This window comes from Phalacrocorax carbo, chromosome 20 (assembly GCF_963921805.1).
Source record: "Phalacrocorax carbo chromosome 20, bPhaCar2.1, whole genome shotgun sequence".
Taxonomy (NCBI): Eukaryota; Metazoa; Chordata; class Aves; order Suliformes; family Phalacrocoracidae; genus Phalacrocorax; species Phalacrocorax carbo.
In genome coordinates, this window is record NC_087532.1 from 2525916 (window position 1) to 2553542 (window position 27627).

Here is a 27627-nt window from a genome sequence, read left to right on the forward strand (position 1 = left end):
GTGGCCAGTACGGGACTATGTTTTGGATTTGTGCTGGAAACAGCGGTGATAATGCGGAGATGGTTAGGTGTTGCTACGCAGCACTTACGCTGGTCAAGGACATTTCAGCTCCCCGTGCTCTGCCGGGTGCACGGGCCGCCGGGAGGGGACACAGCCAGGACAGCCGACCCCAACTGACCAACGGGATATTTCATACCATATGGCATCATGCTCAGTTTATGAAGCTGGTGGAGGGAGGAAGGGGGGGACGTTTGAAGCGATGGCGTTTGCCTTCCCAAGTAACCATTACGTGTGATGGAGCCCTGCTCTCCTGGGGTCGCTGAACACCCACCTGCCCGTGGGAAGGAGGGAATGAACTGTTTTGCTTTGCTTCCGTGCGCAGCTTTTGCTTTACTTATTGAACTGTCTTTATCTCAATCCAGGAGCTTCCTCAGTTTACCCTTCCCATTCCCTCCCCGTCCCACCGGGGGGGAGCAAGCGAGCAGCTGGGTGGGGCGCAGTTGCTGACCAGGGCTAAACCATAACAACTGAACAAAAAATCCAGTCTTCTCCCTTTCCCTCCCTCTCAAAAAACTCCGCGGAAGAGCACAGAAATCCTGCAGTACCCGACGCTCACGCTCCGCCCAAGCAAGCTGCGTTACAGCACCACTAGGTAGCTAACGTGATGAAAAATAACACTTAGGCTTAAGGGAGAACACAGAACAAGGGATGTCTGACAAAATTAAAGACGGCCTTCATTATATGAATAATTTGGTAAACACCAGGTACTTTAACACACTGGCTCCTTATGTAGTGAATGTCTTTTCTGAAGAACATTAACAGCGAAGGTCTGAATGGCAGGCTTCAAAGCGAGAGTGCGATCATGCAGTTCTCTCCCCTCTGAACCTCTTTCACGTTGCTACAGGCACTGCTGCCTGCCTGTTTCTACATTTCTTGTAGACTTCCTAGGACTATGAAAGCATTATGTGGATTTTTTTTTTTCCACTATCAAGTATTAAAAAACATAATGCTGAGAAGGCAGCGTTCCTGACGGAATTGCTTTATTGCTCAGGTGTCAATAAATGTAACAATGTAATTTCTGTGATGGTTTTCTACGATGAAGACAGAAATAGGCGCAATTACCAAGTAATAGAAGCTTTTAAAAAACTACAACTTCAATAAAATTTTCTGCCTGCCGACCACTGAAATGCAAGTCACCTACTCCACTGTGAACTGAAAACTTCCCTCACACCAGCAGCAATGAAGAAAACCCGAAAGTAATGATCAGAGAACCATTTCAAATAACCACACTGCTTCCAAGCCACATCCTTAAAAAAAAGGACCTGATCCTACTCACACCTATTCATGTTACTAAACCCTGTTACCTACATGAATTATTCTACTGATTTTAAAAAATTGCATAATTTGTAAACTCGGTATTTCTCTTTTTAATGTACTAGAAGCAGACTAAAAATGCTTCGTGTATCTGAAGCACCTCCTCTTCCACAGCTCTATCTGAACTGGTTTCATGACACTTCACCCAGTCTGTTGGCTGCGTTAATTCACGCCTAACCTTGCTGTCAAGGCAGAAAGGTTTCTAATCAGCAAGAGAAATGAGGTACTGGAATAGCAGACCAGCAGGCTGTCTTTGCTAGTCCATGCTTCCTTTTTCAATGGAGCTTGAAATGTTTACTAATAGGGCTATGTGGAGTGACCACCCAGAATAGTAAGGCACCGAATTCTGATACTGGAAATCTACATGGTCCTTCACGCTACAACGCGCATCGCGTGTACGCTGGGTAAATTTTATAGCGGAAGAACCCAGCGCATGGGTTTGCAGAATCTCCAAATAGAAACCAAGGAATAAGTGGTTCCACCAATTCTTTAACATGGTTTTTAAAACGTTCTCTAAAATTCATCACATATTTTAGAAATATGACCTGCAAGTTGTAATCATTCTTCACATTTGGAAGCCAGCCAGACTTCTGGTCATGAAATAAAGCTTGTTTCCATTATATTATGTCACATTACATTATGTCATAAATGTAAAAATATCTTTTACATTTATGCAATTACATTTCACTGCTTTTAATGAGCTTGTTACATATACAGGCAATTAATAAACTAAAGGAATCTATTCCTTTTGAACATGGATAAACAGAAATAATTATTTTTACCATATCCCAGTCTATGCTGCGGAAAAATGTATGAGACTTGATATCAGAAAATCCCGTCTGCGGCTGACAACCAAGCCTTTCTTTGGGATCCTGCGGAAAACACAGAAACTTGTATTACATACAACCAGTTACAGTCCCCGTTTGTCAAGAGTCTACATATGTGACTCCAGCATTCCCTGTTACTACGCAAACAGCTGCTAAGACACACATATTATGGCTATCAAGGGAATTTTCATCCTTTTTTCTTTTCTTTTTTTTATGAAGTTTGGCAAGATTCCATTTTAAAATGATATTTGACAACTTCTTAAAATAAAAAACCCCTGTATTTATTTAGTAACATATAATTCACATCCTTTTCTCCATTAAAAATTATAATGGTTCTACAGATTTCAATCAGCTTAATTAAATGAGTAGTAAATATTACAGGAAGAGTTTATAAACAAGCCTGTAGTTATTTTTTTCCACTATGTGCAGGCTTTTAGGTCAAGTCTGTGCTGTGGAATTCCCTCTGTAAATTAGCAACTAAGTAGTGGGGGTTTTTAAACGTACAGGATACCAAGGTTTTATAGATTTTTCTCGGCAGTAAGCAGATTAACTTCTTAACTCTGTTACTTTCAACAGGAAGCTCTGACTTCCAGATCTTAGATGCTAAAAATAAGAGAACGTTATTTACCTTGTTTAAAAATCCTTTTAACACATGGGAAGCCTTGACAGAAAGAAACCTTGGAATCCGGATTGGCTTCTCAAGAATAACTGTGACAGGTTGAAAAACAGCAATATTGTCTTTTGGTTTATATTCATGACCATGATTTCAATACAAACACTATATCATTTAAGTCTGTTACCATTTGGAAAATGGGAAGGCACAGTAATTATTTAAAACAACGCAAACAAAAGGTGCTACAGTAATTCAAGGCACTGTTACTGACATTTCAAGATTTCCTCAAAGAAACGTTAGCTTTATTATCTCTTTCTATTGTTTGTAGTAGAAACAGGGAATACAACATTCTTCAGTGTCCTCAGGGTATGGAAAAACGTGATTTTAAACAGTAATTGATTTCCTAGGAGGCTCACCAAGACCACCATGGCAGATTCTGTCACATAATTGCAGTAACTAGTTTCAAAGACTGGTTCTGCATATTAGGGAGCAGGCAACTTCACAATTCCCCAAACTGTTACAGAGTTCCTACTGTAATAACTGTAATAAATATGGCAAGTTTTACTCCTTTCATTTAGGAAAAAAATAATACATCACTATTCTTGAAGGGTAAGACTGTAAAAAGTTACATTAATTTCATCAGAAAAAAATTTAGAAGTTATCGGGAGCAAAACTACAGGTTGACATCTTTCTGTAAAGAAAGAACCTCCTATCCTCTCATGTAGCACTGAATTTTAAAGTTCATCCTTGGCCTGTGGGCTGCCTTCTAACAAAGTAACCATTCCATACAATTTCTGTTTGTTATTTCTGAACTGTGGACATTTAAAAAAAAATTTCATTGTCTGAAGAAGGCTTCCTAATGCCAGACTATTTTATCCAAGTTCAATAAAATAAGTTCCTGGGATGAAGAACTGGAAATATTGGGGCCCCGTATTTACAGTAGATCTACAGGCAGCTGTGGGATAACAATGGAAAAGGAAAACCTAACTGTCCTACTGGAACTGTAATTTTCATTATTTCTCCCCCAAGAAAGAAAAAAAATATCAAGATGACTCTACCTTGGAAGAGGTAATCTTCAGTGTTCATGTCGGGATTGTCAGTTATAATATCAAATGGAGACCTTCCTGCCATCATTTCAAACATCAACACACCGAGAGCCCACCAGTCCACACTGAACCCTGGAAACACGCAGAGCAGATTTTTAGCCAGGACTGCCTGAATTTAGGTGGTTTTTTCCTCACATAAATGAAGATTAATGGCCTGGTTCTACAAAGTACTGAAATTCTCTACTTTCACTGAAGCCACAGACAACGTGACCGTACCTTGTCACGGGATGAGACCTGAGAGAGTTTTCTGAATTGGGATTACAAAGGTGACCTGTACAGGAGCTTGCAGGTGTCTGCCAGGCAGCAACGCTTCAGTGAAAATTCGGTGTATTTAAGTTGAACTTTATAGTATCTTATAACTGAACGACAGATTCAACCTATCGATCAGATCAGTTCACAAACAACAACACTGATTATAAAAAGATTACACTTTTGACTTCTGTATGAGCAATAGCTTTTTGTTACAGCATTCCATAGCTTTGTCTGGAGGACAATAGTACCTGGGATGTCAAGTTCAAGGAGTGAACTTGGTTTTGCTACAATATCATTTAATAGGTATTTTTTCAGGGAAAGTATGATTTTAAAAAAAGCTGAACAGAGTGATTGCAAGAGAAAACTAAAATAACCTTACCATTTCAGAAAAAAATTAAACTGTATAATACACATTCAATTTTATTAACGTATAATGGCACAAAAGTGTGGAAGTCTAAAAAGCTTTATTTGAACCAATGTACAACTAGAACTTTGCTTTCTGAATTATTATAACTACAAATTGTTTAGTCACAGCTTACCATATTCTTCTCCTCTGAGGATCTCTGGTGCAATATAATTTGGTGTCCCACAGAAAGTGCTTGTAGTGTCACCAGGGCCCAAACCTTCCTACGTGCATAAATCATTTCATACATTAAAAGGTGACCTCCTTTACCAGGAATTTCCCTTAGACTTATAAAGCCAAGTTACTTAGGGAGCCTGAAGACCATCCTTTCAAAAACGTCAATGCTAGGGCAAAATAAACACTCATAGTGCTCAAGGCTGGCTTACAACTTCACAGCTTGTCTTCAGGAAATGAATTGATTAAAACTGAGTCACAACACATTTTTAACAACATTTTGCTTACTATTTTCACATACATCTAAAAATTTTCAGATGAAACCAATTTGGAAGTCCTTTTCAAACAGATGTTAGGAAAAAACTTCTATTTTTAGGAAAGAAGGAATCAAACTTTTATGCAACTGCTGCATTCCAAGTGAAGGCCCACAGCCCGTACGATTTGATAGTGGAGAAACATTCTAGCCCAGCTTTCTTAAGAATTGGTGCAACATCTATTCTACGGAGGGAATGACAAAACCTTTCCTCATTACCCCACCATAAGATGCCATAACCATGTTCTGAAATAAGCTGAATAAAAATCAGTATTATACACTCAATCCTTGGACTTTTAAAAATCAACACAATGCCAGTTGCAATTTTGGCTTCAGAAACTTATTCTCACCAAGGAATCGACTGGACTCTAATCTCAGTTCACACAGTAGCGAGAAACAGGGTGGTAATAACAGGGAGACCTGAGATCAGATCAACAGCTCTAAGGGGACAGCAGAATTCTTGTCAGATTACAGCCATTTCAGTCACACCTCACATTCCAGCTTTACACACCTAAGTTCTAAATTCAGTATCTTCTATACTTGTATTTTCCGCTAACATTTTCTTGCTTTCCTTTGCATCGTGTTAAGTACGTGCTACACTTTACCAGGTGCTCTGAAAGCAATGCTCTCTAAATTGCCTCTCAGTGCTTAAGAGCTGAGACACTAGAGAGCCCCTGTTGGTTAATAATCTGCACAGCCCAGCCGCAGAGCATGATGAATGCAATTCATAGTCACAGAAGCACAGCTACTAAGAGATGGAAAATATGTTTTTAAATTTTCTAGCTTGGGCTGCATAGGAAACTTAAATAGATAAAAGAAACTACCTCGGCGAACAGGCCAAACTTCTTGAAATACACAAAGGAAAAAGTTACAAATGTGGTTGTATTCTTCACCAGTCATTTTTCAGTCTAAAGTCCCTATTCCACAACCAAATTCTGGGCTCAGGAACACTAGTCTTAAGATAAAGGTAACTTTTCTCAGTTTTCTCTTAACACCACTGGATGCAGTATCTGACTTGAAAGCGTAACCAGAGAGATATACTACTGAACGACAAAGTGATGAATGGAAGGTAAACAAAATCCTACCTTGCACATGCCATAATCTGTTAATTTGATATGACCCTCTGCATCTAAAAGAACATTGTCTAGTTTTAAATCTCTGTAGATTATGCCTCTTTCATGTAGGAAGTTTAGAGCAATACAAATTTCAGCAGCATAAAACCTGAAATTAACGCGGAAAAAATTCATATTACCATTAAGTTTGTACAAAAGCTACTGCAATTAAAAAATCTATTCTTAAAACATCGCTGTACTGCCAGCTTTTTTCTATTGACAGCATAGCAAAAAGAAGCTACACTTATTCGTAAGGACACTGATCTCATATCGTAAAACCACTCCTTAAAGTATAGGAAATTATTTTTTTCATTCTACTAAGAAAATATTTATTCTACATCCTAAAGAAATTTTTCCTGAAAATTCCAAGAGTGACACAGAAGATCTGTATTTTCAGCTTATTAAGAGTTTCAATGAGCCTTTATGTAGTGCAACACCATGCAAAATAGATTTTTCATCTTTTCCTACCAACACGTATATTAGTTCAACATAAGACCAAAATAAGTAGAATAGTTATATCTTCTATCAACAGATCAAAGCAGTATTACCTAAATATGAATCAATAAACAAAAGTAAATAGCAATAACTGTTACTGCTTATCAAATACTTGCCTTCTTTAAAAAAATACATATCCTTCAAATCAAACAAAACATTTCTTCCCAGGGCAACACATTCTAAACTTAAGAATCAACCTTTCGTTCTTTCTTTGCTATTCATATTCTGTTGTGGAATAAGGTTTGGAAAACATTTCATACAACATTAAACAACTACAACAGAAAAAACCCACTATAAGCATGTTAGTAAAATACCTTGCATGTTCTTCAGGAAGTTTTCTTTGCCGTTGCATATGAAACATAAGATCTCCCCCATTGACATACTCTATGACAAGAAACAATCTGAAAAAATATGAAACAGTTAATGGATTCCAAGGAAACTCTCAAGAAAAACTATTCCTATCCTTCCCATTTGAGCCATTTTCACTTCCACTCTTGAATTAGACTTCTAGATTTCTTATAGTTACAGAAACTATTTAAGAGAAAAAAAGACAGCGCTTATTTGATCCGTATTATGTGTTATTAGCCTTTTTTAAATGCCACACTAAAGGTAAAGAGGCAGCTGCCTACAGCAGGTTACTATTTGGTGTGAAATCTGCAGAACTATTTAAACATTGCAGAAGACAACAGCATTCGCCTATATAATGAGGTCCTCGGTGATAGACATAAAAAACCCAAACCCTAAGCATATAATGAAATATAGACCTGTTTAAAACTTACTTGCAAATAATAGCAAAATCATGGAAGAATGCTAGAAGATGACACATGGCAAAAATGAAAATTTATCTGAATAAGGTAAAGTTGTCATTCATTTGAAAAAGAATAACAACACCACAGTTACGTGACTATCTCTTATTCAAAGATGTTGACTCTTGACTTCTACAGCACAAAATTCCACAGTATAGAATTTGCTCAGTGAGTGCACCGTTCTGAATAACAACATCTGATTGACTGGAAGAAAAAAGCCCGCCTGAAACAATGCTGATCATTTAAAATAAAGGTTTTAAGATTTAAAAAATGCATAAATTTAAATTCAAACCTTTCTTACTAAATCTGACACAGATTTACCCTGATGTAATAATTATTGAATTGTTATTTTGCTTGACTAAATATTGTTATTTTTTACTAGCCAAGCTGCAGCACCAAATCTGAAGAGCTTTGTACATGAAATGTACTTCATACACACCTGCAGCAACAAGGCTTCTGCATGGGCAAAATCTGAAAATACTAATTTGAATTTTTTATATAGTTCTGCCACTAAACCCACCATCTTCTCACCACCACCTTTTAAAAATTACTTCATCATTAACAATAATTAATGAGTATCTGGCAATATCACAGAGATCAATATGCTTTGTAGGATTTGTGATATTAATTAAATATGTAACTGAAGCTTGCTGTTTGTGCTGGCTCAGTTCCTGAAAAGCTCGAACCAATCTATTGAAAGCAAGATGACATAAGACTCAGAAATGTAACCCAAATTTACTCTCAAAAAAAAAAAAAATCTACATTTTATCTGAATAGCATATAACACAATAATCTTTCGTCCAAATGAAGTTACATGATCTAGGATATCATTAATATACATATACAAAATTATTTCTATTAAACCCTATGACCATCACTGAACTCTTCCTGATAGACTGATAAGAAACATACTGTCATTCCTGGAAGAATAAAAAAAAAGGTCTGTTTTATCTGTATAGGTAGTCCTCAAATTCTTTACTCTCAGCTTGAGAGGCTCCATTCACATATGTTCATTATTTATCAGAGATGAAAATTAGATTTGGTGAGCTAGCAGGACAGATAATGAAATCCCACCCTCCCTTGACTTTGCCAAGGCTAGCTGTAGAAAAATGGGAATTAAAAGAAACTGTAAGGGACCCACTTCTGTCACTCCCTCCATAGCACATTCACTAAATGGAAGATCTGGACACAGAAAGGCTGTAGAAAAAGTTTTGGAAACAGTCTTCCCAAAGCAAACAAGAGAAAAGTCAGTAGGGGAAAGAAATACAGATGGAATCAGCCATATAAGACGACTTCTACTGCAGTTTGCAGGAAAGGTTTCATCCTGGGGAAAATATGATCCAGGCAATGCTGCCAAGGTCAGAGAGACCTGCAGGATAGAAACATGCTGAGTGAGAGTTTCTTACGAAGGCTGTGGCTGTCCCAGGAGGCAGCATTTCTTTATACACCTAATTTTCCATGAAGGTTTTGAAAACTCCTTTCCATGTATTCACACACTGGAAAACATTCAATTTGGAAAACACATGCTGCAGTCTCTCAGACCATTCTAACTGGTAACTAGTAATAATTAAAGAGGAATCCCATTCCCTGCCCCCCCCCCCCCCCCCTTAAAACAGATTCTTTATTAACACTTAAAGTGTTAAAAAATTAAAGTAAACCAGGAAAAATTATTGGCCACAACCCAGCTTGCAAGTCTTCCAGTGGCCTCCCCTCAAGAAATAAACACTAAACTAATTAAACAATAAATATCCTATTTAGAAGCTTCCCATGCTTTATCACAACTCAGAACCTGTGATGTCAAGTTGCTTGTGTCAAGTCATGCTCAGGCACAGGAGTGTGTGAATACTGGTCATCCTTGCTCTTTTTAGAAGGATTTACTCAAACACCACTGGTTTTGCAGGATGGAGGTTTCAGATTGTTGCCGTTCTTGGAAGACACTTATCTGGCACTTCTGGCCGAGCCCAAGGCCCATATTTTATTATGATAATAAAACAAGCATCACTAGTATCATACAATGTAAACAGCTACATTTAGCATCTTTTTTAAGCACACATTTCTTTTATCTTGAAAAGTTACTTAGAATTGTATTTAAGAGAAAGAACATGGTCCTTTGGAACTTCCCCCCCCCGCTATTAGTAAACTATTACTACACTTATTCACAAACTGCTCTCATATTACAACTTGTTTTCTTTGGGCCCATTAACACAATCTGATGTTGATGAATTTATTCAGTTTCATGCTTCTCTTTGTTCCTGTAATGAGGTCATAAGTGTGATTTTATAACATTACAGCTATAACCAGATTGTGAATTTGTGACATTATGGCTATATCCATGGAAAACAGCTGAAGTCATAAACAAAAAACTGGAGTTTCACTGCAAGAAGCAGCTATGCTGGGAAAACAGGACTCCTAAAGACACAACAGGAGTACAGTAAGCTTTGACTACATTCAGCATATTTTTTTTTCGTACGTCTCCTCAACTACGTCATCGTAACTACCAAAGTGACATGCAAAGGATCTTTGTATTGCTGACTTCAGCCTTCTTGTTTCCAGTATTTCATAGAAACCTCATCCTCAATATTTCATCCTGCCTGACCACTTGAATTTTTATATTAGATGTATGTGAATTGTCAGTTTAACTTAAAGGGCCTTTCACAACAGTTTGTTAGTTGTCTAAAGATTGAATTTTTTTTTTCTTCCTGTCTGCAAGACAAGTTTCTTTTGCTCAAATCCTTAGTCACCTTTGGAGATTGTTCTTTCTCCCTGCTCCAAAATACTCCCATGTACCTTCAGAACACTCTTCATAGAGCTTTTTTACTTTACCTTAGTTGTGTTTTCCCTGCTAGGAGAATGCTATTTTCTATGACTATAACCATTAAGGGGTTGAAAGTCTGGGGACTGAAGAAATGGTACAGTGCATGCCTTCATATTTTAAAAATTGATAATACACATTGTAGTGAACAAGTGGTTATTCTTAAGGATAAATGACTAGATAATCCATGAAAACTTCTTAAAACTGTTTGCACTCTACACTGCACGCCATTCAAGTAAGCTGGACGGAACAACTTCTCTTCTGATTATGATACATATGGGACTAGGCATTATAGAAGTGTAACACTGAACAGGTGCCTGTGAAAAACAAAAAACCCCAAACCAACCCCCAAACCCCCACACATCCAAACGCCCCAGTGACATACAGAAGCATGGGCATAAAAGCTCTCCTTGATTTTCTTCCCATTCCAATTGCCAAATCAGCAGCAAATAATCCACTTCAGACTGTGCACACAAGGACAACCCCCCGGTATTTCAAAGTAGCTATGAGTTTATTAAGCGCTTTTTCAAATGAAATCACATACTTCTTCAACACATGCTAAGGGACATGCTAAGGGCTCATGAGCCTCATGTAGGTAAAAATACTTCATACACATGCAGGCTTGTAAGTTATTATTAAAAACTATTATTAGTGAGCTCCTACGCTATTTTGAAGATCAGAGAACTACGGTTTGGCCCTCTGAGAACTGCTCCGACCCTCCTCAGTAGATTCAGGTATTATAACCTATCTCTTAGAAAGCTGTTTTACCCTGTGACGATCCTCCTATTCCCAAAGCCACACGGCCTGTGCTCAGGAAGACAGCGCACAGTTCCTCCTCCTCCTCATTCATCTTCTCCCTTCAGATCTGGACCTGGAAAACCCTGCCTTCTTCTCCACACCACACCAGCTAAGCTACCCCGCTAGAACTGGCTTTGTTGTAGCAGCTGACGATACTAATGCTTCCTTCCAAGAATTACCATGTGATGGCAGCGGTTATGTTTGCTTTATGAGAAGCAGTTAGTACAATGATCAAGATTTTCAAAACAAAATAATTTCAGATCTTTCTTACCGACTTGTTGTTTGAAAGCATGAATGTAAACCAACTAGGAATGGGTTACTGGATGCCTGTTCAAACACATGTTTCTCTGTCTGTACCCAATCAATATCCTGAAATAGAGTAATTGAACAATCAGAACTCCTGCTGGATAACCACTGTGGGTATTCCCAGAAAAGAAATTGTGAACATCTATGCTCCCTTACATATACCGTCATTGTTACATATGTTCTTCAGAAAGACAAAACCCCCTAAAATCTGGAGGAAGTTATAAAACATTTAAAATCAATTATATATTCAGAAGTTTCTTAACCATTTAGAAAGGTCTGCACAGAATTTAAGCCATTTAAAAATATCATACATCTGCAATATTTGATATTGCTTCATAGAAATAGGTGTAATTATCTTAGATAAATGATCCTAAGGCTGCTGAAGCAACTCATGCCGGTAACACAAGCAATGTGAATCTCCAGTTTTCAAAACGTTAAAATAACTGAGCTTAATTTTCCCATCTGAAACTCAAAATGAAACTACCAAGACCTGATTAGTTTGTCCAACCAAAACCCTTCTTAAAAGTATCACAGACTACCTTTAACACTTCAACAGGGAGAAGTCCCGAATACCCAGTGCAATACCATATAATAAAAACCTATCAAAATTTAAATGATTTTACCTTGTACTGCAAAATTCAGATCCGTAATAACAAAAAATATTTAGTAATTTTTCATATAACCATATAAAATGTAAACCTTACAGACACCTGCTTTTAGCAGTAGAGATTCACACCTCAGGCAATGCACCGATCACGTCTCACCCTGCAAACACTCGGAAAACTACCAACAAACTAGTAACATCATTGTTCTAAAAACTCTCCATTTCAAACAGATACTTCCAGCTTTCCGACTAATCTGGAGACAACAGAGACAGATACTGAGAAGCCAGGCCTTCCTGTCAGGAGAGTTAGTGAAACTAAAGCCTCAAAGGACATCAAGAAACATCACCATCAAATTAACCTGTTAGGTTTTGTGTTCAGACACTCCTGAAGATGTAACACCCTGGAAGGGTAAACCTGGGTCTAAACATGAGCCAAACCCCCGATTTTGAATAAACCAATAAGCATGTCCACTTTGTTTTACTGCATGAGTTTCTCTTAAAGGGTCTTTAAACTGACCCCCTGATTATTGCACTTGTGTACTAGAACATCAGTATTATACTAGTGCACAACTGTTAACAAGATTAGGCTTAGAAAAATTTAATAGCAGAAGCCCAGGTAGTTGATTTGCTTGAATCTCATTTAGAAAAGAATCTTTACTTCTCTCCAATATCACCCATTACCTGGAAAGCACCAGCCAATTTAAACATACTGATACTTGCTATGGAATTAATTTTCTTTCTCCATGAAACACTAGGTGAAATTTCCATCACTTGCAATATCTCAGGCATTCACAGAACTCAGTGACTTTCCTATCAATTCCCAGAATTTCATTATACAGCCTATCTTTTATAAACCAGAAAAAACATTAGCTCAGTCTTCTATGTAATTATCTATGAGAGCCGCTAGTCAAGACAGACTTTTCTCATCCAACTCTGATTCTCGGGAACAACTGCATAACTCATTAAATGATACTGTTCTTTAGCTTCTACCTTCTTGGAAAGAAAGACATGTTAAAAAGGAAACAGTAAATAAACCACACAATAGTCTAAGCTTCTGTCATAAAAAGAAACATCAAATAAGTGAGCAAGCCGAAGTATTTTAGAAGAACTTTACAACTTCACTCTCCCGATCCTAGCCTCTGGAATAATGACAAAAACGGCAGCCAGAGAAACTTATTGAAGCTACCAACACAAATAGTACTTAAAACAATGTGGTTTTTTTTCCCAACATCCTACTTTCAAGAAATCCCGTCTTCCTAAGGGCACAAAATTAATATAACATCAGCATAAAAATTGCATTGTATTTGAAAAAGTCATTTTCTATTTTAAGGACAGCGGTATAAGAAATCCCTTATGAGGTGAGACCGAGTTTGGGATTCCACCCACAAGGATGACAGTACTTTACTCTTCAAACATTTAACGGTGTCACACTTGATGTACCCTGTCGTACGCACTGCCACTCCTGCAAGAGCATGTCACTCTGCATCGTTCCAATAAAGCTGGTAGCCTGACAACACTTGTTACCGTTCTGTCAGGTCTGACAGGTTTTATCAGGGCTGTGGTCTGACCACATGCATCCCAGTTGCCCATCCCCTGTTCCATTACTTAACGCGGCAGGTTCCAGTCTAATGGTTTTATAGGTGGTTCAAATCTGCCTCCTTGCTTGCTGTGACTGGTTCATCACATTTATGAAAGAAGTAGAATAGATATAAAAATCTATGCCTTTCAAGAGCATGAAATATTATAGGAAAAAGAGGAAGGGTTGGTTTTCACTATTCTTCCCCCACCCCAGCCGCCAGCTTGTGCATTTGAGATCCTGCATTAAAAAAATTCAAAGGACTTTGAAAATAATCGGGAAATGCAGCACTGATTTCTGTGGCAGACAGAATTATTTTTACATGCCAGTTAAACCGTACTGACCTTAAATGGTAGTAGCATAATTTTTACATCCATGGAAAAAAAATATTCCAGAGTACTGTGTCACTTGTACACAAGCTCTGTAATCATGACTGTAAGAAGACAGTTTCAGCTCCTACTCCAAAATACAGGCAATACTTTGCACCTACACTCATTTGCCTTGGAAAATGTCTTTGTTTCCTTTCACAATTAAATGCCCAAATGCCACCCTATTTATCTCATCACTTACAGATTAGCACATCCAGGTTGGACTATTTTTCATGTGCATTTTGCTAAGGCTATTAATAATTATTAATTATTATTAAAATAAGGGACATCTCATTTAATCTTCGTGCTTCATGCAGACAGTTGATGACAAATGAGTTCAAAAGTCAGTACAACTATGACAGATATGTTGTCCACAGCCTCAGCTGCATAGTTGAATGTTTTTTGTTACAGCATACTATGTTTTTACAATATGTAACGGAATGCAATTAACACAGACTTTTACCTCATCGTCATGGACCAATTCTTTTTTCACTACTTTCATAGCATAAATTTGGTCATTCTTTTTTAACCGAACTAAGAGAACTTTGGCATAACTTCCACGTCCGATAACTCTGATTAAATCAAAGTCCTGGAGTCCAAGCCCCTGAGAAATCTTAATTCCATCCATTCCATCAATGACTGGTTTGATATCCTGTATAAAAAGAAACAGATGCTAGGAACAGAAGGCATTTTCATAACAAGCAACTATTAAAGCAAAGAGGTCTTTAACCACTGGACAGAATGTGCTGAGTTTGCTTGCCATTGTCACTGGCACACAAATCTGAATGGCTGATTTTAACACAGTTTAGAAACCTTTGGATGGTATTGGTTTTGCTCTTGCTAAATGTTGCTGTGTTTTTCAAGGCAGAAGGTCGTTCAGTAGTCACTTACATGTTATTCCCTACTGGAAAACAGAAGGCAATGCCTTGAGAAATGAGGTTTTGTTCAGGTTCTTGAACTGCAGGCCATATAGAATTATCTTTTGCACTAAGAAAAGCGTATTTCATATTCTGACAGATATTGTAAGACAAATTAATAAAGGCTATCTAAAAAGAGGACAGATAAGGAAACAATGATTTACTAATGAATACACCTGTCTTGGTTTCAGTTTAGGCAACAGCTGTCTGTATCAAGGTCACTAGTTTTAATGAAAATGAAGATTTCTAATAGGTGCCTGGGAACATGCAGGAGGAGATGCCCATTTCTCAGACATTAGAATCTGCAGGAAAGATTCCACTATGAAGAATGTTACTTTAGAATTCACTTTTTAAAATGATAAAATTTGTCTTGAATGTTTGCTGGAATTAGATGTGAACATGCAAGACTGAAGATCAAGCAGTTGACCTAGACAAATACAGCATGTACTGTGATGTTTCATGTTTCACCAATATATACAATGCTTTGACATACTTTGTGGCCTATTTTTATCTGACCTCATACTACTGTACTTGTAGACAGATCAGCGTTCTGCTGAACTATGGGAAGTCTTTATATAAAGAATCTTGATCTAGGATTGACTGCTATTAGAAGAGATTGCTCTGAGCTTAAAGATTCTAGTCAACAAAGCTCCCAGAATGCCACTTCCTCTCTGTAGGATACCTGAAATTATTTTAGTAAAGCTCAAAAGCAAGGTGGGAGAATCAGAGCAGCATAATTCAGAGAGTTCAGCAACCAGCACATACCAAAATTTAAACACAAACAGTATCTACCTAAGCACTAACCACAGCAGAAGCCAGCAATTCTAGATAGCAATTAAAATTCTCTGACATGTTTTATATTTATACTCTGCTATCTCTGAATTTGAAATAAAAATATAGACATATAACCAAAAATAAAGCAGTCACTTACCCAGGAGTAGGAACTACTCAAGTGTCAAATAATGGTAGTGACAAGTATTGTAGTGAAGGTAGAGGGGAAAAAGGTGCAGGCTTGTTAAAAGTGCGGTATCAAAATAACCGCTAGTGTTCTGCAGAGTGCATCCTATTTATTAAATATGCCAGAAGCATTTTTAAAAGAAAAGTCTTGAATCCCTTTAGAATTAAAGCATAGCAGGATTTTTCAAATGCTTTAAGGGAATAACATTCTTGGTAGGCAGAGATTGTGTCAGACCATCTACAAAAGAGCTGAAGAATAGAGTTGAAGTGTATGTTATTCTACTTGTATTTCCACAGCAGCTGTCTATAAATTATTAGGTATTATTTTTATGAAACATTTCAGAGAGCTGGATAGTTAATCTATTATCAGACTGAACCAACTCTCATGGCAGCCTGAGGCTGATAAAAGGTATACGTCCATTAGATACAGCAGACACGACAATGTCAAAGCCATCATTTGTCATAAGGACCTATGAAGTCAAACCCTCTGCTAAATCACTGTTGTGCCAACATGAATGGAAGGGAGGAAAAAAAAAAGTGACGTCTTTCTCACATCATGATTGGGATAACAAGAGCTGTATAGAGAAGACACCTGAAAAATTTGAAGATGCTTTAAAAAAAATAATCAGTTTTCAGAACGAAAACCCAGACTTTTTTTAAAAGGCAGAAAAAAAAGGACAAATAACTAGCTATTCTATAAGAATTTGTACGATTAACAGAGGGTAAATGTTATTTACAAAAATATTTTTGAAACATACCTCAGAGTCATCTTTAATGCCGTCATGTTTCCGGTTTGAAGGAATGTATGGAACTGGAAGTGAAACCACATGAGTAGTGTCATTATTAAGGCTGTCGTTAGAAATAATTTTAACAATTTAAAAGTGGAAAGATGATTTAGAGGCTTAGGGTCAGTAGTTTGCTTTAAATACTACAGAACAGTTGATCAAATATTTCCACTTCATTCTTGTAACACTGACAGCAGCTCCTACAGACATTGCAGAAACAACCAACTCAAACCATAAGAAGTGAGTCAATGAACCTTTGAGCTCATAACAGTATCTGACAAAGGCTGGAGTCATTTTGGAGAATGGGTATAATAAAAGGGCCCTTAAAACAAGACAGGTAAACCATCAAAAATATTAACTCAGAAAGAGTATTCCAAATGGCACAAAATTAAGAAATACTTGAAGTCTGAGGATACACTTATAATAGCATCATAGTTTGAATCTGAAATGCTGGTTTCTTGTTTGTTTTAAAAAGTAAATCTATTGCTGCCAATTGCTCCGTGCTTAACTTCACATTCCGGAACAGTTTTAGAGCATGTGGATTTAGGATGAAACCAAACCAGATGATATGCTTCAGAAGTCCAGTTATGGCAACTGAGTCCCTAATGAGCATTTAGTCCGTGGGACTGAACTAGAGCTAATCCAAAGTAAACTTTGGGAAAAAAAAAACCACACCACCCAAACAAAACCCACAAAACCCAAGCACAAACAAAAAAACCCAAACAAACAGGTAGAGTGGAAACCAGGCCTCCAAATGGGGAAGCACATGAATTCCAGCTTAACAAGAAAGTACTCACTTCCATCGGTTTCTTCTGAAGGGAGGTCAACTTCATCATTTTTATCATCTAACTGAGGTTCCTGGGAAGGCATGACCGAATCCTTGCAAAATACATAAGTTATATAGGAAAAAAACATCAGTTTATGCAGTCCCTTTTAAGTAAGTATGTCTTGCCACACAACTACAATACTAAGAGAACTTCACATTTGCATCTTCCTGGATGAAAACTGCATTTTGTAGGAAATATTTCCAAGCATTAACATTTTGTAACACATTCTAAAACCAGCCTACTGAAAGCCTAAACACTGTGTCAACCCTTCTCTGCAACTACAACCAATGTTTAGCTGTCTTCAAAAAGTAAAATTAGCACATTTTATTGCAAAGTTCAAACTGTAATTCTATTTAAGGCTTCTGAATCTGTTTCACATGGAACTGCAAAGTCAATACTTCAGCATGTTACACACAATTTAGAGCACTGGCATATTCCTTTTCTGTTTGAAAAACAGGAATTATCTTTATGAACGGTATTGCAGAAATTGGTAAATATCACAACACCAAACAGTTCTCTAGTACATTTAGACCCTGGTCTCATCTCACGACTGAGACATGTAGGACAATTCCAGTAGGTATAGCAACGTGCATAAATAAATTGGCAAAGAACCCAGCAATGTCAAGGCAAGTCATGTGCAATGCCAATACAGAGAAATAGAGGTTTAAGTTTGTTAGAGACAACATGATACCACAACCAGTGAGACACTGGTTATAGTCTGTGACTAGTATGGGGAAGGCTAAAATTCAGGGACACTGATTAATATTTAAAGCCTAGGAAAGACACTCGAGTTGCCACTGGAATGTGTGAGAGGAATGGCGAGGACTGGCCATTCTGAGCTGACAAGACTGAGCTGGCAAGAACACGAAAGCACCAGGCCTTTTTGCAAGCTGTAATGCAAAAGCCACCCCAGTGCCTTAGCTCTTAAAGCACTCCATAGGCTAGAATATAGGCTAGAAGGAGCAAATGGTAAGGTTGTGAAGGACAACTCTATCGATCTGTAAAATACAACAGGTCTACTGGAGAATTCAAACGCAAGTTTGCCCACAGTTAAGTCATATCACAAGTTTTCTCTTCTCACTTCGTCTCTACTGCTCACAATCCAAAGGCTTGTCCTCCACGGCTACTTCAGAAAGCGAAACCCAAGTACCACCAAGTATTATAAATCTACAACCACACACAGCATTTAATTACTTCGGATGCACATCTAGAAACAGCAACACAGCACACAATGAAACATCTTAGCTTTATACAGAATGCAAACTTACCATATGCCTTTTGCAGGTCAGTGGAACAAGGATATGACAACGTTTATGGACCAACAATTTGCAGTTGATACACTTGTAGCCTTGCCTTCCGAGACCCCATATCCTTTCACTGCACTGGCCACAGTACGCTCTCTAAAAGCCAGAACGCATATGATCAATTCAATCATCAATTCCTTTCTGTAGGTGAGTAGTTATCTAGCAGCAAGAATCCACCATACAAGAACGCATCCTAGTCACCTCCTAATAGATGTTCAATAATGATTCTTTTAGAATATCCAGGGTTTCCTTAATAACTGAAGGTTACACTTCTTAGAATTCAGCTAAATGCAGATCTTTTTTAATGAATGTTAAGAAAACAAATACCTCAAGCATATGGAACAAATCATTCTTAGAGAACAAAGACATTTGGAGTTTCAGGTTCTGACAGACATTACCCAAACAAAACTGGCAGGAATTTGTACTAAACAATAATGCATAAAAAGCACCCAAACTCACTGCTTTGGAGAGCATCAGCACAAAACATTACAAAAGACATGTTAAAGTACAAACAATGTTCTGTATCTGCACCTACATACTTTATCAGTGGTAGAACATCAGTAGAAACTTCCCATAATTAAAACTCATCGGTCAAGTCTGATGTTTACATCAGTAAAACATCAGTGTATATTGCACTATTTAATACTGAAAACATATGGCCTTTTTAATACATGCTACAAAATGGCATCTGAATAAATGAAATCAAAACAAGGACAAATTAAGAAGGCAGACAGTCTACTGCTGACTTTAACAAGGCAGGTCTTCAAGTAATTTTTCCAGTGTATGTGTGCTGTGGTCATTTTATCCACTTTGCCCGGAGTGCCAAATAGCAAACGGATTCTTGCATGCTCAGAAGTCACCTACTCTCAGTTATCCCTCTACTCAGTGCACAGACTGCCAAGAGAGGACTTACTCGTTACTGGAGAGAATGTGCAGATAGGGAGTAACTGCTGTAACAGGCTAAGATGCTGCCTATCGTTCTGCAAGCCGCACAGAGTCCCACACCCACCCCCCATTTCAGCTTAGCCAGAACTCTGCAACTGTCCCAAAGCCACAAAACAGTGGAAGTCTGTTCCTCCCAAACTGCAAGTTAGAGTGCGGTTATTCAGATCCTCAGACTGATGAATCACACATGGTGTCCTGCCCAGAAGTGCTAAGCTTCTATAAATCCTTACTAGTAGTATTAGAAAAAAAAGAAATTAAAAAAAAAAAATAATCAAAGAATGGTTAATTTTTTAAAAAAAGTATTGCCATTCTCATATCTTGATAGTTGTAGAAAACAAAACTTAACTACTTCCCCATTCATCTGTACAACCAGTCCTCCTTGATCAGGAGAAACCCAAACTGTCCTGCCCAGGAAAAAAACCAAAAAACACACTGCCTAATAAGAGAGGAAGCCTTGGACATCTATAGCCACTTCTTTCAAAATTCCTGGCCCATCAGACTTCCTTCAGTATTCTGGTATAGGTTTGGCAGCAGTAATATTAAGACTAAACAAAACGTCTTTGGCCCTTGAAAGGACATACAAGAAAATAATCTCATTTACTTCAGACAGATGGAGGGAAGCAAGAAGGGGGGGAAGGATGTAGAGGCAGCTCCCCAGTTCCTTCAGTAATACAGGTGTCCCTCTCCTACCTCCCCAAAATGCAAACACAGCAGTAACAAAGGGTTAACCTTTACGTTATGTTCAATGAGATTCAAGTTTAGATTCTTGCATGTGTTCATTCACCTGAGTAATTTGAAAAAGTTTTAAAAGGTTATTTTGCAAAAGGAATTAATTCATAAGGTAACACTCCAGTCTTAAAAATTCAGTCAACATTAAAATTTAGCATCTAATTCATGGGTCACACATACATATATGACCATAATTTATTAATAATTTATACATTTTAATGTCACATTTTACAGTTCATATCAACTATATTGTAACTTCAGTTGGATACGGTTTGTGTTCTGGTTTTATATGATTTCATTTGTATACAGACAGTTACAACAGAGTAGTCTTGTTTAGGATTGTTAACAAATGGGCATGCTAACGAGGTTTCAGTCTTCATGTGTATATTCACTATTTGCCTAATTTAAGCATCATTATCTATATTATGAATTACTAATGGGACAGGTACGCGTTCACAATGTTTTGCACAAATATGTTTTAACTACGTAGCAAACAAGCACAAAAAAGTACACACTTCACTATAAATTGAAAAAACAGAATTTGTACACCCCATTATACAAATGCATGTTACAATTCAGATGACATTTTTCACATATCTAGTGATAAGATACTGAATTTAAGGGTTTTTCCTTCTTTTAGTGCAGTTTTAGGGTGGGGAATATTAGATTAAAAATGCTAATTTCATTTAAAAAACAAAACAAACAACCAAGCTTAGGGCTGAATCAAAAAGCCAACTCACCTCACTGTATTCAGTTTAGTATGGAATTCCCAGAAGCAGATGCTACATTTGTATATATGCTGCAACACTTCGGCATAATGGGATAAGTGAAGGAGGTGTCTCAGCCTTAAAGCTACATTCACTTGCTTATGTGGATTTAAGTCAGATTCTTAATGCAGTTGTAATTTAGCTCAATAAACCAGATATTCTTTTTCTTAATTAGATTATGTGACACCTCAGACCCAAACAGTTAAAACTAACATCAAGGGCTCTAATCTTTAAGAATGATAAAACAAGTACTGAAGGCAAAAGATTATGCTAACAAGCAATCGAAATCACATAAGGAGTGCAAAGGAGAAAAGCTGCTCTAGGTATGCATCAGTTACACAGTCACAAAACTCGGGTTTGTGTTTTTTTTTTTTAAAGACACTTTAAAAATAAATAGTTTCCACCAATCACATTATTAACTCCATCCCAGATTCAAAGACTTTCAAGTTTTTCTGATTGTTGTGACCTGAATAACACTGCATAGACTGAGAAGTCACATGAATAAGTATCTTGCTTTTCCTTTCTTTTCGACACTCAAACACAGAAAAAGCACAGACTGAGAAAACAATTACCGCAGAACATTACCAAACCCCAACGTTTTATGCAACAGTACTCACTCTGTTAAAACGTTTGGCTTGAAACAAATGCCCATTCACTCGGTACAGCTTCCTCCATCTTCTGGCTCCGCGTCGGTAGATTGATTCTAAGAAAGAAATTAAAAAGGTGTAAAGCAGCAGCATGGTAGCACAGCAATACCAGACACACTATGTTAAGCAAGTTGTGACTTAAAACAATCTTGCTTTTCTAAATATCAACGCACAGCTAAAATCCCTGATTTTTTTTTTTTTAAAGACAGCCGTAAATGACAGCTTCTGCAGGATGTGCTTTCACCGCTGCCTCTCCCTTTTCTCTATCCCTGTCTCTTTTTCCTCACATGATCATAATCTTGTTACAGTTTCTCGGCTGCTTGCTGTTCCAGCTCAGGTGAGAGGGACAGATAACTGTTAAAGAAACAGCTTCCTCTGGTAGAATTGCGATGCTGATCTCGCCATATAACACCCTCACACGTAAACACACAAAGGATGTTTGGTGCCAATAACACTTCAGATATGCAATATTAAATATGTGACAAGTCTTGAGAGTTACGTTATTTGACCTCATTTTTATCTTAACATTAAACATGAACAAAATACTTCCTCTGTTAGGGAAACAGTTCACGTGCAGGTCTGCAATTATTTCTAATATATTCTAAATATAACAACAATAAATCCGGTTAAGCCAGGCTTTCCAAGAGGCCACGCATGACAGTACCTACCACCTGCTCCAAACGACTTTTATTGTCACTCTTCACATAGGTATGTGCAATTCTTGTGTGACTGAGTAATTAGAGAATTTGATACTTAATACCAAGTGTTGAAAAGTGTGCCGTGCCGGTCCCATTTCGAGCCGCACACAGCTGTAACGGTGCCGCGGCCAAGCCCAGCCGCGTACCTGGGGCCGTGAGCCTTCCACGGCAGGCAGTACAAGGGGGCACTGGGTGGAGTGGGGAGCACAGAGGGAAGAGGGGAGTCAGTTAAGCAAAAAAACACAGCAGTGATGTTAAAGCTGACAACATACTCCTGCTGTCAAGAGGCTAGAAAATAATTAAAAAGAGATTTGGCAAGATTTTCACTGCTTAATAATTGGGTCTAATTACACCTATTAAGGGACATAAATTTAGGGGTTCTCAAAGTTTAAAGTAATATTTGGAATTAACAAGCATGTTTTAGACAGTGAGATAAGTCTGACATCTCCAGGACAAGTTTTTTTACAGTGTTTTTATGGGTGTTATAATATCCTTTACTTGAAGAAGAGATGTGAAAGACTAGAATAATTCTTATTTCTATTCATTTTAAAGCTATCTTCAGTAATACGATGCGTAAGATTTTCCAATATGAAGTTTTAACTGGAAGCCTTTTTAAGAACAAATTATTTATACTAGTTATAATGCAACTTAACACAGTTGGCACTTGTACAAAATGTATTTCACCTACTTTGAACAGAAAAATTAAGTATGGCAGTTTCATCCGGAACGGAGAACTAAACAGCACAGCAAGTATAAATAACTCTGAGAAGATGACCGTAAAATACGTGCTTTTATGATACCTTGTGGGTGGCTACACGTACGCTCTATTTGGTACCTAGGTACACTGGTTCTGCCAACCAGGACAACTCTGTTTCATAACGTACTTGGTCAATATGAAGCGATCCTTGCTTCTTCCCTGTCCCCTTAACAGGGTCTGTCTTATTGCTTTATTCTTCTCTTTCAGAGAAGTTGCGCCTTCTCCGTAAGAATCTCAATGAGGAAGTTGAACAGGGCAGGGGGGTTGTGCTGGGGTTTTTTGTTTGTTTTTAAACTGAGTCTCCAATATTATGTTAGCTGTTAATGCTGTCCTTTAACCAGTCTAACACAAGCAAAACGATCTATAACAAACTATACTGTATGTAGAATAATATCTGAAGTTAACTAAAATGCTCCAGACAGTGCCAACAACATTTACTATAAAAACTTTGAAAGACTTGATTGATAAACACTGCTACATTCTGACACGGTATTCAACTGTAAATTTATAACCCTCAGAAATTCATGCAAACGCATCTTAAATTTTCATCTTTAATGTTTCTTTCTTTCAAGTTTGAAAGAGTTACATTTTAACTATCCCCACCTTCTTATAGATGAAGCCTTTTTTTCTTTTAATAAAAAAAAAAAAACACCAAACATTTTCACTGCCAAAAGGTAGTGCAAGTAGTAAACAGTTCCTTGGTGAAAAATTATTTTACCTTAATATTGAGCAAACCAAAAGTCACAAGCTACTGACATACAATGTGTGAACACTGGTTGTAATACTAGGTCTGATTTATATGCCTTACTTTTGAAGGACAAAAATAGAGTACCTAAAAAGTATTGACATTTCTGTGACTCCAGAGATCTACAGTGCCAAATCCACAAACATTTGTGTGTTCTCTATTTGCATGTACAAATATTTACTTTGCAAATATTTGAAACAGACATTGCACTATTATATTAATTGTTACCAAGGTGGAAAAAAGAAAAGAAAAAGCAAACACCATTTCTCAAAGAAGCTGAAAGGCTGCGTGCCACAGAAGTGGCAAACATAGTTACTAGAACAGAGGCGTATCACTCGATACATTGATTTGACTCAAACAGCTCTTCAAAATCTGCCAAATATCAACTTCAAAGCAAACAAACCCCCCTCCTTTTCCCAAATGCAAAAATTTAAATGGGAACCTACCGAAACTACTGCAAAGTTTTTGCCTAAAAATATGCTCAAACATCAGTGAAAAACTGTTCCACCGCTTGTAGGATGACTTTTCACCAGGAGAACAAAAAAAAACTTCACAAGGATTTTTTTCCAAAATAGCTAATTGATTCATTAGACAAAGCACCATATGGAGGCAACCTCATACATCTGTGTTCGGAACACGAGCTTATCACTGACATGAGGAATATTAAGTGAATGATAAGTTAACGAGCAGCTTGTGCTGATGAAGTCTGTAAATAAAGGAGCAAGTCACTTCCCTAATTAATGATAAATATTAAATCAAAGTCAGGGTTTTATATCGTATACTCATGAGGCAACACTAACAAAAAACTGCACTTAGTATAGCAGAGCTTTAAAAGGCAGGAACCCCTACAATTTACCGCTATAACCACCACTACTCAGCGTAGAGTCCAGGGCAAATCTCTAAAAGGGGCCAAGGCAGAAAAAATGAGAAAACAATGATCATTGTAGGACACACCTTTATACCAGAAGTCCTATTATTATTATTACACAATAAGATTAAATTTATGACAAAATTATATATTCTTAGTATTATCAATCACAGTATTGATTTTTATAATCTATATCCAGTCAGTGGCACAAAGTCTAGTTGGACTCCAGCAACTATCAGCGCACCCCCGGGGACAATGCTGGCTCCGACCCCGTTCAACACCCTCATGAGTGCTCCGACGGGGTAGAGCACACCTCAGCAAGTTCGCCGATGATACGAAACTGGGAGGAGTGGCCGATACACCACATGGTTGTGCTGCCAGAGAGACCTCAACCCCTGGAGAACTGAGCAGGCAGGAACCTCATGAAGCTCAAAGGGAAGTGCAAAGTCCTGGCACCGCACACGGAGCGTTGCATCCCGCTCTGGGCTCCCCCGTACGAGAAAGGCACGGCACTATTGGAGACAGTCCAGTGAAGGGCCATGAAGATGATTAAGCCCCTGGAGCATCTCTCATATGAGGAAAGGCTGAGAGAGCTGGGACTGTTTAGCCTGGAGAAGAGATGGCTGAGGGAGGAATCTTATCAACACATGAGGGTATAAAGAAGGCAGAGCCAGGCTCTTTGCTCTGGCGCCCAGTGGCAAGGCCAGAGGCAACGGGCACAAACCAAAACACAGGAGGGTCCATGTGAATGTCAGCAAAGGTGACTGAGCCCACGTTACCCAGAGAGGTTAGAGATATTCAAAAGCCTCCTGGACATGATCCTTCCTGGGCAACTTTAGAGTAACCTACAGAACTGGACTAAAATGTATATTTTATGCATCTAGTAAAGCACTCAGAGGACAACATTGTCCCTACAGTTTCACTTAAGAATAATGGCAGATTATTAAAAAAAAATCATTATTGTTTTGAAACATTATCAGCTTCAAAAAATCCTAACTAGAGCTACACTAGATCAAAGAAACCATCTCGAACAATAAACAGATTCTTAAAATGGCAGTAAGTATGTATCTCGAAGTTAGAAACATCTTATTGTCAGCATTCTGTGTGACATGTGAACAAAGCTCTGGTCTCAGTAACATTCCTCCCCTACACTTCATGTGGGAAAAGGATGCTTCTGAACCCGAAACAAAATGTTTTGGTAAGTTTCTAGAACACTTTCTGTGATTCCTGATAATCAAGAACTAAACAAGTTTTTACAGCCATACTTGATCCCAGCCCCCTAGAGAAAGGAATGTCATCACAAAAGCATGAATATTTAATTACTATGTTTAATGAAAAGGGCTACTTTTTCGTTTATTTTACAGTACACATCAGTTAACTCATTAAGGACTCTGATTTCACTGCTTGGAGGCTGAAGGAGATATCATAACCCTAATTAAACACAGTAATCTTTCCTCTCTGATGGATATTAAAGATAAGCCTTTGCCTAACAAAAAAAGAGATTTTTTTTTTTTGAATATTCATTTTGTATGTGAACAAGTTTAGAGTAAAACTCAAAAGGTATTTTAAGCTGCTAACAAGGATAACAACTTTTTATTGGGAAACACAAATACATATTCTAACTACAATGAATGTGCTGAACTCTATCTACTTCCAACATTGGAAAACTGGAGGGGGAAAAAAGTGTTTTTCAAGGTAAGATTACAAGGGAAATAAAAATACTCGAACTGAATGCCTGAAACAAAATTAACCAGCTGTCTCTACATAAAAAGCAGCGTGAAACAAGTGACTGTTGCCATTGTGCAATTCTTCCCTCTATTGTCAAGCTGTGCAACTACATCACTAACAGCAATGCACAATGAACCTTGTAAATATATTTAATATTGTTTTTTTCAAAGACATTCCCTAGGGTTGGTTATTTTTAATCTTTTAAAAAACATTGTAGAAAAAAAAGTTTAAGTAAAAAATTCAATACACAAAAAAAAAGCAATTTGCCTGTTGCTCAGTGTTCATTCCAAATTAACTCATCAACAGAAGATACTCCCCCAATTAGAAATGACCTGCTCAGAACTCGGTAGAAAGGACGTGAACCTTGCCTTTGAAAATGTAAATTGGTAAAGTAGGGAGAAATAGAAGGCGGCACAATTATTTTTCAAATGACAACATACTTTCCCAGCACTGGAGAAGAAAAACAATATAAAAGACAGGCCCAACCTGCCCCCAAGCCCAAAATATTATTTTTCCATCTGAAAGTTTGGAAGTGCTTGTGTTTTCCAGAATACGTAAAAGAACTCATCAGTTGTCTGTCAGTGTGGTTTACACCATCAACGGCAGTAAGACGGTCACAAAAAAATTATTTCCTCTGCATTGGAATTGCATTTCTAAACCCAAAAGTCTGCTTTTATGTGATCAAATTATAATGAAATCTTTTACTATACTAAGCACAGAGCTGATGTGCCATTGCTGCAAATCACTTATCAGACATTAATGCAAGTTGTTTACAGGCCAATTACATTGCCTGCCAGCTGGACAGTATGAGAATGCCCAGTTTTTGTTTTGTTCTTTTAATGTTTTGCAGAGCAGACAAGTGAGCATTCTTTCAAAACCAACTCATGAATTACAAGTAGGAAATTGATATTGGTATTTCAGATAAGACTCCGAATTAGATAAAGAGTATCATATTAAAATAAGTGCATATAAAGATAGAACAAGTTTTAGGAAAATAAATTCTAAAGAACTTCG

General features: G+C 37.6%; 1 protein-coding gene across 9 annotated transcripts in view; it reads right to left on the reverse strand.

Annotated features, from left to right (window-relative positions):
- PRKCZ (protein kinase C zeta) overlaps positions 1–27627 on the reverse strand; it is a 71084-nt gene that overhangs the window by 16303 nt on the left and 27154 nt on the right. For all 9 annotated transcript variants that reach the window (XM_064470107.1, XM_064470113.1, XM_064470116.1 and 6 more), the window contains exons 6-17: positions 21788–21873; positions 18694–18825; positions 17396–17477; positions 16572–16624; positions 14403–14591; positions 11357–11454; positions 6984–7070; positions 6148–6283; positions 4712–4799; positions 3873–3992; positions 2830–2909; positions 2157–2246 (exon numbers count right to left, since the gene is read on the reverse strand). In XM_064470107.1, the coding sequence (XP_064326177.1) occupies positions 2157–2246; positions 2830–2909; positions 3873–3992; positions 4712–4799; positions 6148–6283; positions 6984–7070; positions 11357–11454; positions 14403–14591; positions 16572–16624; positions 17396–17477; positions 18694–18825; positions 21788–21873 (1241 nt within the window). The remainder of the gene's footprint in view (positions 1–2156; positions 2247–2829; positions 2910–3872; positions 3993–4711; positions 4800–6147; positions 6284–6983; positions 7071–11356; positions 11455–14402; positions 14592–16571; positions 16625–17395; positions 17478–18693; positions 18826–21787; positions 21874–27627) is intronic.